Source organism: Cherax quadricarinatus, chromosome 10 (assembly GCF_038502225.1).
Source record: "Cherax quadricarinatus isolate ZL_2023a chromosome 10, ASM3850222v1, whole genome shotgun sequence".
Lineage (NCBI taxonomy): Eukaryota > Metazoa > Arthropoda > Malacostraca > Decapoda > Parastacidae > Cherax > Cherax quadricarinatus.
The window spans coordinates 14283125-14296723 of record NC_091301.1 but is presented as its reverse complement, the minus strand read 5'-3'; the positions used below and the strand labels follow the sequence as shown (position 1 = coordinate 14296723).

General features: G+C 41.2%; 1 protein-coding gene across 2 annotated transcripts in view; it reads left to right on the top strand.

Moving 5' to 3' along the window:
* Nucleotides 1-11739: 11739 nt before the first annotated feature.
* LOC128693404 (prolyl 4-hydroxylase subunit alpha-3-like) overlaps nt 11740-13599 on the top strand; it is a 44520-nt gene continuing 42660 nt past the window's right edge. Inside the window, exon 1 of one of the 2 annotated variants that reach the window (XM_070083648.1) lies at nt 11740-12239. In XM_070083648.1, the coding sequence (XP_069939749.1) occupies nt 12200-12239 (40 nt within the window). In that variant the 5' untranslated portion in view covers nt 11740-12199. The remainder of the gene's footprint in view (nt 12240-13599) is intronic. The other variant, XM_070083647.1, reaches the window with a different exon arrangement.

Genomic DNA, 13599 nt, shown 5'->3' with positions numbered 1-13599 from the left:
GTGTAAGTAGAAGTAGCAAGACGTACCTGAAATCTTGCATGTTTATGAGACAGACAAAAGACACCAGCAATCCTACCATCATGTAAAACAATTACAGGCTTTTGTTTTACACTCACTTGGCAGGATGGTAGTACCTCCCTGGGCGGTTGCTGTCTACCAACCTACTACCTAGGGTGTTGCAATTATATTTCTGTAATATGACAGTAAATTCACCATGATAGTAAGAAAGTGGTAATGATGGTAGAAATTGTTTAAAATATCTGCAGTTTTTTTAATATGGGCACATCGCACATACACCACCAAATATACACAGTCTGCTTGGTGCTAAACCGTTGAAGCTGCAAGAGCTGCTGCAACCCTAGTAGAATTATCATCATTGTTGTTATTTTTTGTTTTTAACACTAGCTGTCTCTCACTGAGGTAGGGCGACTCAAAACAGAAGACACACTTTTATCATCACTCACTCCATCACTATCTTGACAGACATGCTGATATTACAGCTCAGATGCCCCTCCAAACTGCAATATCCTCACCTCTCCTTCAAAGTGCAGGCACTGTACATTCTACCTCCAGGACTCAAGTCTGGCTAACTGGTTTTCTTGAACCCTTCATAAATGTTACCTTGCTCACACTCCGACAGAACATCGTCATAATAATCACTTGCCACCAATCCTATCTAACACGCTCACACATGCTTGTTGAATGTTCAAACCCCTCGCATACAAAACTTTACCCCCCCCCCCCTTTCCTTGGATGACCCCTACCCTTCCTTCCCTCCACAACAGATTTATACACCCTCCAAGTCATCCTGTTTTGCTCTATCCTCTCTAAATTTCCAAACCACCTCAAGAACCCTTCCTCAACCCTCTGCATAATACTTGTAGTAACCCCACACCTCCTAATCTCCAGACTACGAATTCTCTGTATATTATTCACACAACACATTGCTCTCAAACATGACATTTCCTCTACCTCCAACCTCCTTGCTGCAACTTTTAAAACCCATGCTTCACACCCATTTACAAGTGTTTGTACCACTATTCTTTGATACAGTCCCCATTTTACCTTCATGGATTGAACATTCTTTATCTCCACAGATATCTCAGTACACCACACACCTTTTTTTTCTCATCAGTTCTACGATTCACCTCATCTTTCATAGACCCGCTCACCAACAAGTCTACACTTCCAAATTTCCGAACATATTCACTTCCTCCATACTCTTTCCTTGGAGGGAGTATGAAATTATCATTATTATTATTATTGCAGTATTTACTGCCACAATATTTAATATTATTGCAGTATTATTTATTATTTGCAGTCTTTATTATTATTATTGCAGTATTACTATTATTATTAGTAGCAGTATCATCATTATTATATTCAAAGACACATTAAGCCCACAACAGTCATATATTTGGGGAATAGAAAATAATCTGAGGAAGAGGAGGACTTACTCCAGTTCTCTGAATTAAGAGCCTAGCATTGTCATTGTCATCAGACCACTGCCTCCACCCCTATCCCACATTCATGATGGGCTTGTAATAAAATACTGTGGCCTCTCACTTCATGCCAACACTTTTCATTACTTTGTGTACAAAATCCCTCCTGTTTGAAGGCATATGAGAGTGCAGCATAGTCAGAATTTGTTCGTACTGTTTAACTATCGTATAGAACAGGAGTCGGCAACCTTTTGGAGAGAGAGGGCCAGACAGCTATGCAGTCTCTTGGAGGAGGGCCATGTTATTAAATGTAATATAAAAAAATGTTCTCGAACTCAGGGTTGCCATTAGTTTTTTAAACAAATTTTGGCCTAATTGTAATAAACAGATGATTGCTGATGTTATAAATGAAAAGAAGTTGGATGTCCTGGCCCTAAGCGAAACAAAGCTGAAGGGGGTAGGAGAGTTTCAGTGGGGGGAAATAAATGGGATTAAATCTGGAGTATCTGAGAGAGTTAGAGCAAAGGAAGGGGTAGCAGTAATGTTAAATGATCAGTTATGGAAGGAGAAAAGAGAATATGAATGTGTAAATTCAAGAATTATGTGGATTAAAGTAAAGGTTGGATGCGAGAAGTGGGTCATAATAAGCGTGTATGCACCTGGAGAAGAGAGGAATGCAGAGGAGAGAGAGAGATTTTGGGAGATGTTAAGTGAATGTATAGGAGCCTTTGAACCAAGTGAGAGAGTAATTGTGGTAGGGGACCTGAATGCTAAAGTAGGAGAAACTTTTAGAGAGGGTGTGGTAGGTAAGTTTGGGGTGCCAGGTGTAAATGATAATGGGAGCCCTTTGATTGAACTTTGTATAGAAAGGGGTTTAGTTATAGGTAATACATATTTTAAGAAAAAGAGGATAAATAAGTATACAAGATATGATGTAGGGCAAAATGACAGTAGTTTGTTGGATTATGTATTGGTAGATAAAAGACTGTTGAGTAGACTTCAGGATGTACATGTTTATAGAGGGGCCACAGATATATCAGATCACTTTCTAGTTGTAGCTACACTTGAGAGTAAAAGGTAGATGGGATACAAGGAGAATAGAAGCATCAGGGAAGAGAGAGGTGAAGGTTTATAAACTAAAAGAGGAGGCAGTTAGGGTAAGATATAAACAGCTATTGGAGGATAGATGGGCTAATGAGAGCATAGGCAATGGGGTCGAAGAGGTATGGGGTAGGTTTAAAAATGTAGTGTTAGAGTGTTCAGCAGAAGTTTGTGGTTACAGGAAAGTGGGTGCAGGAGGGAAGAGGAGCGATTGGTGGAATAATGACGTAAAGAGAGTAGTAAGGGAGAAAAAGTTAGCATATGAGAAGTTTTTACAAAGTAGAAGTGATGCAAGGAGGTAAGAGTATATGGAGAAAAAGAGAGAGGTTAAAAGAGTGGTGAAGCAATGTAAAAAGAGAGCAAATGAGAGAGTGGGTGAGATGTTATCAACAAATTTTGTTGAAAATAAGAAAAAGTTTTGGAGTGAGATTAACAAGTTAAGAAAGCCTAGAGAACAAATGGATTTGTCAGTTAAAAATAGGAGAGGAGAGTTATTAAATGGAGAGTTAGAGGTATTGGGAAGATGGAGGGAATATTTTGAGGAATTGTTAAATGTTAATGAAGATAGGGAAGCTGTGATTTCGTGTATAGGGCAAGGAGGAATAATATCTTGTAGGAGTGAGGAAGAGCCAGTTGTGAGTGTGGGGGAAGTTCGTGAGGCAGTAGGTAAAATGAAAGGGGGTAAGGCAGCCGAGATTGATGGGATAAAGATAGAAATGTTAAAAGCAGGTGGGGATATAGTTTTGGAGTGGTTGGTGCAATTATTTAATAAATGTATGGAAGAGGGTAAGGTACCTAGGGATTGGCAGAGAGCATGCATAGTTCCTTTGTATAAAGGCAAAGGGGATAAAAGAGAGTGCAAAAATTATAGGGGGATAAGTCTGTTGATTATACCTGGTAAAGTGTATGGTAGAGTTATTATTGAAAGAATTAAGAGTAAGACGGAGAATAGGATAGCAGATGAACAAGGAGGCTTTAGGAAAGGTAGGGGGTGTGTGGACCAGGTGTTTACAGTGAAACATATAAGTGAACAGTATTTAGATAAGGCTAAAGAGGTCTTTGTGGCATTTATGGATTTGGAAAAGGCGTATGACAGGGTGGATAGGGGGGCAATGTGGCAGATGTTGCAAGTGTATGGTGTAGGAGGTAGGTTACTGAAAGCAGTGAAGAGTTTTTACGAGGATAGTGAGGCTCAAGTTAGAGTATGTAGGAAAGAGGGAAATTTTTTCCCAGTAAAAGTAGGCCTTAGACAAGGATGTGTGATGTCACCGTGGTTGTTTAATATATTTATAGATGGGGTTGTAAGAGAAGTAAATGCGAGGGTCTTGGCAAGAGGTGTGAAGTTAAAAGATAAAGAATCACACACAAAGTGGGAGTTGTCACAGCTGCTCTTTGCTGATGACACTGTGCTCTTGGGAGATTCTGAAGAGAAGTTGCAGAGATTGGTGGATGAATTTGGTAGGGTGTGCAAAAGAAGAAAATTAAAGGTGAATACAGGAAAGAGTAAGGTTATGAGGATAACAAAAAGATTAGGTGATGAAAGATTGGATATCAGATTGGAGGGAGAGAGTATGGAGGAGGTGAACGTATTCAGATATTTGGGAGTGGACGTGTCAGCGGATGGGTCTATGAAAGATGAGGTGAATCATAGAATTGATGAGGGAAAAAGAGTGAGTGGTGCACTTAGGAGTCTGTGGAGACAAAGAACTTTGTCCTTGGAGGCAAAGAGGGGAATGTATGAGAGTATAGTTTTACCAACGCTCTTATATGGGTGTGAAGCGTGGGTGATGAATGTTGCAGCGAGGAGAAGGCTGGAGGCAGTGGAGATGTCATGTCTGAGGGCAATGTGTGGTGTGAATATAATGCAGAGAATTCATAGTTTGGAAGTTAGGAGGAGGTGCGGGATTACCAAAACTGTTGTCCAGAGGGCTGAGGAAGGGTTGTTGAGGTGGTTCGGACATGTAGAGAGAATGGAGCGAAACAGAATGACTTCAAGAGTGTATCAGTCTGTAGTGGAAGGAAGGCGGGGTAGGGGTCGGCCTAGGAAAGGTTGGAGGGAGGGGGTAAAGGAGGTTTTGTGTGCGAGGGGCTTGGACTTCCAGCAGGCATGCATGAGCGTGTTTGATAGGAGTGAATGGAGACAAATGGTTTTTAATACTTGACGTGCTGTTGGAGTGTGAGCAAAGTAACATTTATGAAGGGATTCAGGGAAACCGGCAGGCCGGACTTGAGTCCTGGATGATGGGAAGTACAGTGCCTGCACTCTGAAGGAGGGGTGTTAATGTTGCAGTTTAAAAACTGTAGTGTAAAGCACCCTTCTGGCAAGACAGTGATGGAGTGAATGATGGTGAAAGTTTTTCTTTTTCGGGCCACCCTGCCTTGGTGGGAATCGGCCAGTGTGATAATAAAATAAAAAAATAATTAAATAAACATTATTATCGAATGCAGATACCTACTGTACAGTTGTTTTACCACCAGACAACAAACTCAGATGAAAAACTGTAAGGAGGGAGGATACGAAGTAACTTTTCCAGGAACTGCTTAACCTTGAAGTGAACTACTGCATATGTATTTGATACTACTTGGATAATTAGTGTCCAGGTGTTAAGTTGGTGGGCCAGACGAAAACCTCATGTGGGCCGGGGGTTGTCGACCCCTGGTATAGAACATGGTAGCACCACACTGCTGATCAAATTTTGTTTAATCAAGTTAAATATTTTCCCCAACTACAGTCGGCTATAATATTTGTGCACAAGTGTGATGGAGACAATGAACCCTGCACAGATCACCTCCCCCCCACACACACACATGCATACATACATCCTTCACTACTGCCTAGTTTGTATTCACTTTAGATATGCACTATTTAATATTGCTGTGATGATGTCTCTAATCCTGGTTTTTATGATACTATTTCAGGAACTGAAACTCTCTTGGAATTGACTTTCATTTTGCTCCATCTTTTTTATTAATATTATTATTATTATTATTATTGGGAAGCTCTAAACTCTTTAGGGTTGTAGAGCATGTGGATAATCAAGTTTGATACAAGGAGTGAACCCCTCAAGGGGCTAAGGTATCTCTTAGGTACATTTGGTTGAGGAAAAAAATAATAGTTATTTTTGACTGTTGTCTAATAAAATTCCCCCCAAAAATGAGCAATATGTATTTTGGCATATCTTTCAATGTTAAATAATTTTTTTTAAAATGACATAAAAGACATACTGAGGATTGAACAAAAATAAAGAGAACAATGGTGAAGTATCTTTACATGGAGGGTGTTTTGGGGGTCAATGTCCCCCAGACCTAGGCCATGACCAAGCCTTGCCCTGGATCATGGCCTGATTGATCAGGCTGTTACTGCTGGCTCCACACAGAGATTGGAGAGGAAACAAGGCAAGAGGCACAAGAAGAGCACTTGTCTTATACTTAGTGGCTGTAATCAATGATAACCTTCAACCTGCAATTTGAGTTTTTTTTTTTTTTTTTTTTTTTTTTTACTTTTTTCTCGAAAGCAAGTTTTTTTTTTAACTTTTCCACTTGATAACTACACTGTTCCTCTAAACTCAGATCATATTAAAAATTTTACACACAATATTTTCAATATATTGTGCTACAACCTCAGAATGTGTGGCAATTTTTTTTTACTTTTTTATATATAAATTTTGTTTTCAAAATATTGGGGGATGCATAATGGAGTATTGTAAAATCTCTCTCTGTAGTAAATATGATTGTAGTTTCTATTTTCATGCAGACATAATTGCAACACTTTTGCAATACATTTTCCAGTATTAATGCAGAAGTGTTGATATATATATATATAAAAATTTTTAGCCAATCTTTATGAAACTTTGAGAGCAGTATACACTAACTTTTCAATAAAAATTTCAGATCATTTGGCATATTATTAACTGACTTGATGGCAGGAGGTACCCACGTTCCTCTAGGAAGGTGCCATGATTCAGGTGAGTGTATGGTGTTCAATACCTGTTGGTGTATTCTTTCACTTTGATTCCCTGGTGTTATCCTTGTTTTCACTAAGAACACTGCTTTAAATTGTTGAGGTCTTCTCAGGCTTCCTTGTCGTATCTCATGAGCTCTCCTCCTACCTTCTTCAGTGTTATTACCACATCTTTTACCCTCGTCTTCTGATGTGACTATGAGGCAGTTTTGGTTCACACTTTGTTTTTTGTTGCTATATCATTCTCAAAATGTAGCACAACTTGTCTTCTCACTCTTTCATGTACATTTCTGACTCTTCTACTCACTACTGTTTTCTTCTCTCCTTCAGTTACCCCTCAAAGGAGGCTCCATGGATCAAACATGAGTGCCTCCCATTTCCCCAGGTACTGTGCTCCCTCTTGAATGTGGTGATATCCTTTGTTTTCTAAATCATTACAACCATTGGGAACTGCCAAACCCCTAGAACTCATACAGGACCTGCAGAAATGAGAGGCAATCACGTTTGATCCAAGGAAAGGGAGGATAGGACCTATTCCTTGGATTAAGAGCCCTAAATGGGCATCAAAGCACTGACCATGGGCTTTCTCTATTTTTAACCCTTACACCTGGGCATGAAGTTCTCCTCTACCTCTCGGCACTTTCTGTCTATTTACTCATCCCATTTGTTAATTTTCTTTCTGGTTCTTTTTCCCACTGCTCTTCATTCAGGAATTCTTTCATCCCAGCAAAATTTCCTCTTCTGACATCAGGTTTCTCACTTCCTCATTTAATATTCATTCCTTAATGTTTATTTCCACAAGATATTTGAAATTCTGTACTTTGTGGTCACTAGCATCCAGACGGCTCTCATGTTCGTATTCTATGTCACCTATGCCAGATGTACTTATAGTAAATACCAGATCCAGTCTTGCTGGTTTATCCCCCACCCCCCTCTTTCTCTTTCATGTTTACATGTTGACACTAACTTTTCCAAGTTCTGCACATTTCTGGTTCCCCATGTGGGTCCTAATATCGTCCAACCCATATAATTAAAAAAAAAACATGATTAGTAACTTTGTCCATTTGGACTCTTTTTGCTGCTTCTGCTATACTGCCAGTCATTTCTTTGTCATGTCTCTTACTATTTGGTGATGGGTTGTAAATCACAATTATTACTACTATGGATCCCCCAGTCTTCATTGTGTTCACCATGTGGTCATTTGAATCAATGTTTATTCCTCTTTTCAAAACTCCCACTCGTTTCTGATGAGCAGTGCGACTCCTACCCTCTCCTCTGTTTCTCTCTCCTAATTACTTGATATCTTGTCAGAAATATGGCATCTGTTATCATTTTAGTTTTGCCTCTGTGAAAGGTTGACAGCTACGATGTCTGGGTGTGTGTGTGTGTAGGATGTACTCACCTAATTGTACTTGCCTAATTGTGATGCAGGGATCGATTCATAGCTCTTTACTGGTCGCCACTACGTGTGTGTGTGTGTGTGTGTACTCACCTATTTGTACTCACCTATTTGTGGTTGCAGGGGTCGAGTCACAGCTCCTGGCCCCACCTCTTCGCTGATTGCTACTAGGTCCTCTCTCTCCCTGCCCCATGAGCTCTATCATACCTCGCCTTAAAACTACTGTACTCACCTATTTGTGGTTGCAGGGGTCGAGTCCTAGCTCCTGGCCCCGCCTCTTCACCGGTTGCTACTAGGCCCTCTCTCTCCCCGCTCCATGAGCTTTATCAAACCTCGTCTTAAAACTGTGTATGGTTCCTGCCTCCACTACGTCATTTTCTAGGCTATGACTGAAGAAATACTTCCTACTATCTCTCTGACTCATTTGTGTCTTCAACTTCCAATTGTGGCCTCTTGTTTCTGTGTCCCCTCCCTGGAACATCCTGTCTTTGTCCACCTTGTCTATTCCACGCAGTATTTTATATGTCGTTATCATGTCTCCCCTGACCCTCCTGTCCTCCAGTGTGGTCAGGCCGATTTCCCTTAATCTTTCCTCATAGGACATTCCCCTTAGCTCTGGAACTAACCTTGTCACAAACCTTTGTACTTTCTCTAGTTTCTTGACGTGCTTTATCAAGTGCGGGTTCCAAACAGGTGCTGCATACTCCAGTATGGGCCTGACATACACGGTGTACAGTGTCTTGAATGATTCCTTACTAAGGTATCGGAATGCTGTTCTCAGGTTTGCCAGGCGCCCATATGCTGCAGCAGTTATCTGATTGATGTGTGCTTCCGGAGACATGCTCGGTGTTATACTCACCCCAAGATCTTTCTCCTTGAGTGAGGTTTGCAGTCTTTGGCCACCTAGCCTATACTCTGTCTGTGGTCTTCTGTGCCCTTCCCCTATCTTCATGACTTTGCATTTGGCAGGATTAAATTCGAGAAGCCATTTGCTGGACCAGGTGTCCAGTCTGTCCAGGTTTCTTTGAAGTCCTGCCTGGTCCTCATCAGATTTAATTCTCCTCATTAACTTCACATCATCTGCAAACAGGGACACTTCTGAGTCTAACCCTTCCGTCATGTCGTTCACATATACCAAAAATAGCACTGGTCCTAGGACCGACCCCTGTGGGACCCCGCTCGTCACAGGTGCCCACTGTGATACATCATTACGTACCATGACTCGTTGTTGCCTCCCTGTCAGGTATTCTCTGATCCATTGCAGTGCCCTTCCTGTTATATGCGCCTGATGCTCTAGCTTCTGCACTAATCTCTTGTGAGGAACTGTGTCAAAGGCCTTCTTGCAGTCCAAGAAGATGCAATCAACCCACCCCTCTCTCTCTTGTCTTACTTCTGTTATTTTATCATAAAACTCCAGAAGGTTTGTGACACAGGATTTGCCTTCCGTGAATCCGTGCTGGTTGGCATTTATACTCCTGTTCCGTTCCAGGTGCTCCACCACTCTCCTCCTGATAATCTTCTCCATAATTTTGCATACTATACACGTCAATGACACAGGTCTATAGTTTAGTGCCTCTTTTCTGTCTCCTTTTTTAAAAATGGGAACTACATTTGCCGTCTTCCTGTGTGTGTGTGTGTGTGTGTGTGTGTGTGTGTGTGTGTGTGTGTGTGTGTGTGTGTGTGTGTGTGTGTGTGTGTGACGTGACTCTCAGTTTGACAGACTGGAAACTGGAAATTTATGATTTACACTTATTTCACGTTTCGCTCACATAAACACATTCACACTCACATTTCATGTCTCTGTGTGGCCTCCAACAGTGCACTGATTACCACACTGGGGGTAAACCATAGCTTGTTTAATTTCCCTTTTATACAGTATAAAGAATGGTAGAAAATGCTACGTCTAGTTACTCAGCAAACAGAGGAAATAACGTTAGTATATTCGTCAGGGGGAAAAAAACTTCAACACGAGTCAATGTTATATGTTGAGTGATGTCTGAATCATGGTGTGACGTGGCAAAACTGTGGTGGCTGAGGCACTGTGACCTGACACTGACCTGAGGCTCTGACTTAACACTATGACCTGAGGAACTGTGACCTGACATGACCCGAGGCTGTATGACAGGTTCTGTAACCAGACACTATGACCTGAGGCTCTGTGACCTGACACTATGACCTAAGGCTCCATGACCTGACACTATGACCTGAGGCTCTGACCTGACACTATGACCTGTGACTACGACCTGAGGCTCTGTGACCTAAGATCAGAGACGTTATGGATGACCCTGTCATATCCTCTATCTTCAAGAACAACTCTGAACTTTCTAATATATAAATAGACCATCTAAATGATTTGACACGTGTCTTATGGAAACTTGATATAAATGACTATATAAAAAAGTAGCCAATAATAACCCAACAAAAAGCTGCAGTAAGAATACTCACTAAATCCCCGCCCTGGCAACACCCCCCCCCCCCACTCTTCATAGATCTAAACTTACTCCCTGTTCAGTACATCCACACTTACTACTGTGCAATCTACATCTACAGGACCTTAAATTCCAATATTAACCTTGACCTAAAACGCTTTCTTGATAGTTGCGACAGAACCCACAGGCACAACACCAGACACAAACATCTCTATGACATTCCCCGTGCCCGACTAAACCTTTACAAAAATTCAATGCATGTCAAAGGCCCTAAAATCTGGAACACCCTACCTGAAAATTATAAAACTGCAGACACATTCATCACCTTCAAAACTACCATCAGAAAACATCTTATCTCCCTGATACACCCTGTCAACTAATTACACGAATACCGCCTGGTGGTTCACACTTACACTCACTCACCCATTTGACCATAAACAGAAATATCAATCTCAATCTCAAAATAATGAATCTTAACTAGTCATAAGTTGGCCTGTGATACTCCAATACTGAAACTATGTATAGTGCCAAAACAAAAGCATTCACATTGCTAAACTCACAAACTAGTATTTAGTCACTTAACCATAATACCAACTTACCTCATAATTTTGTAATATTTTAAACTTAAGATTTAATTTAAGTCTGCCCGAAATGCCTAGCCATGCTAGGTGTTCTAGTGGTACACTCTGTAATTATTATTTTACTACAAGTAAACCACACAATAACCAAATTCTGTAAACTCAGCATTGTAATCCTTATAGAGAATAAACTTTGAATTTGAATTGAATTTGAATTTAAAAGCTGTAGGAGTGTGTGGTGTGTTGACACCCTGCGTCGTATTCTTTCTTATCCAAACCTGCACACGAAAATCACTCCCTATGAAAGCAAAAGACTCGGCAGGAGATGCAACATTTCCCCGATGAAAAGCAGGGGCGCCACGAGTACTTCGAGAGACAACACAATAAGTGTCTGGGGCACAAGACTGTTCAACTGCCTCCCAGCATACATAAGGGGGATTACCAATAGACCTCTGGCTGTCTTCACGAAGGCACTGGACAGGCACCTAAAGTCGGTACCGGACCAACCGGGCTGTGGTTCGTACGTCAGTTTGCTTGCGGTCGGAAGTAACAGCCTGGTTGATCAGACCCTGATCCACCATGAGACCTGGTCTCAGACCGGGCCACGGAGACGTTGACCCCAGAAACCCTCTCCAGGTAAACTCCAGGTATAGGTGGCATGTTGGCTCCCCCTCTCTGTTTCACAGGTGTGCTGGGCTGGTAGCTGTAGTCTGCAACTTACCTATCACGCATGTTTGACGATATGTTATGTATTGTACGCTTCTCCCCCTCCCCTAATACATGTTGATGTTTTTGTGTGGGAGGAGAGGATGTAAAGTGGAGGTTAGGTCCCCACTTTCAGGTATACTGCAACAAATTTGCTAATCGCAGTTGTGGTAGCCTGCAAGGGTATCAGCCTACAGGTGTGTCAGGAGCAGGTGTGCCAGGAAAGGACGTATCTGCCTACAGGTGTGCCTGCCTACAGGTGTGCCAACCTACAGGTGTGCCAGCTGCAGGTACGCCAGCACCAACAATTAAACAACCGACACCTGTTGGTGGCTGTCCGGATTGTTCGTGGGGGTACGGGGAACAAACATTGTTTAACAACCAGACACTCACAAACACTACTACAATAACCATCTAGTAAGCAGTGTCCGTGAGAATTTGACGCTATATGAAGGTGTGCTCTGTATCTAGTCAACCATACCAATCAGCAAGCCTTGCTCCATAAAGTACATCAGTATCAGAACTATTTGTGTTGGCCATCACAAGGGAGCTGCCAGAGTGGAAGACGAGGATATATCTTCATAATGTTAACACCAGCAAGTGGGAGAATAAGTATAGTGCTAAGTATGTTGTGTACGACAATGTTGAGTATTTTAAGAATGTTGTGTGTAGGGCAATGTTGAATGCAGTGTTCAGTATTTTTGTTGTGTGTAGCGTTGTCAGGGCTGTTTGCCTGTTTGCAAAGCAGAGTCTGCGGTCGGCAAACCATCTCGCCAGTTTTCGGATGGATATGATGGACCCATCTTTACTGAGTAAAGACATCTTGTACAAATTTATTTACAGTCTGATTGAGAAATAGTAGTTACAGGATAGAATATAACTGAAATAAAACCTGATAAAACTGTCAACTGGTATACCTGGTAGGTCTGTCAACTAGTGTACCTGATAAGTCTGTCAACTGGTATGCCTGATAAATTTGTCAACTCGTATTCCAGATGTATGTCAATCAACTAGCAAATTTTGTTAACTCCAGCTCTGGACTATTAATATAAACAATACATTACGCAATACTCTCAAGATCCGCACAAGTGTCAAAGTGTGCTAGTGTCCTGAACATCGCTGTGTTGTTGATGTATCCTTGATAAATTAAGAAGTACTCACTTTTTGCATTTAAATGAAAAGCAGACACTAATGAAGTGTGTGAGCTTGGTGACTGTGATTAAACTACTACTACTACTACTACTAATAATAATAATAATAATAATAATACTCTTTATTTCTACAAGTACATGTACAAGGTATACAGGTCTACCTGCCATCAATGACATACTACTATATAGAAATCCCCTTGTTATGCAGAGCATATCGGGCAAATTAGGTCAGTTTTGTCTCAGGATGCAACTCACACCAGTCGACTAACACCCAGGTACCTAATTTACTGATAGGTGAACATGGACAGCAGGTGCCTTAAGGAAACATGTCCTAATGTTCCCATCCGTAACGGGGATCAACCCCCGGACCTCAGTGTGAGCTGAGTGCGCTACCAATCGAACTACGTGAGAATTGGTGTCAAATTTACGTATTTTAATGTTTTAGACATTTTGCCTTTATATTATTAACCTTAATAAACATTATCATCTAGAAGTTATATAAATTCTAATTCAAGAATATATATGGATGGTTCTGAGAGTGTTGTAGTGATTCTAAATCTTCATTTGGTTCCTGAAAGGACATAATTTGCAAGGTTCTCTGATTTCTCGTGCCCAGGCTGACTTAGTGGTTGACAACGTACCACCTGATGACCTCTGAGCTAGTGTCGAGGATATGGATTATTAACCGTAAGGTTACTAACCAAAGAAACCCCAGTAGAGCCATTTTATCAACTGTGATGTGTTTGAGGTAATCAGTCCCTCAGTCAAGCTGAGGTAATCAGTCCCTCAGTCAAACCGAGGGACTGATTACCTCAACTTCCTCTTTATCTTCC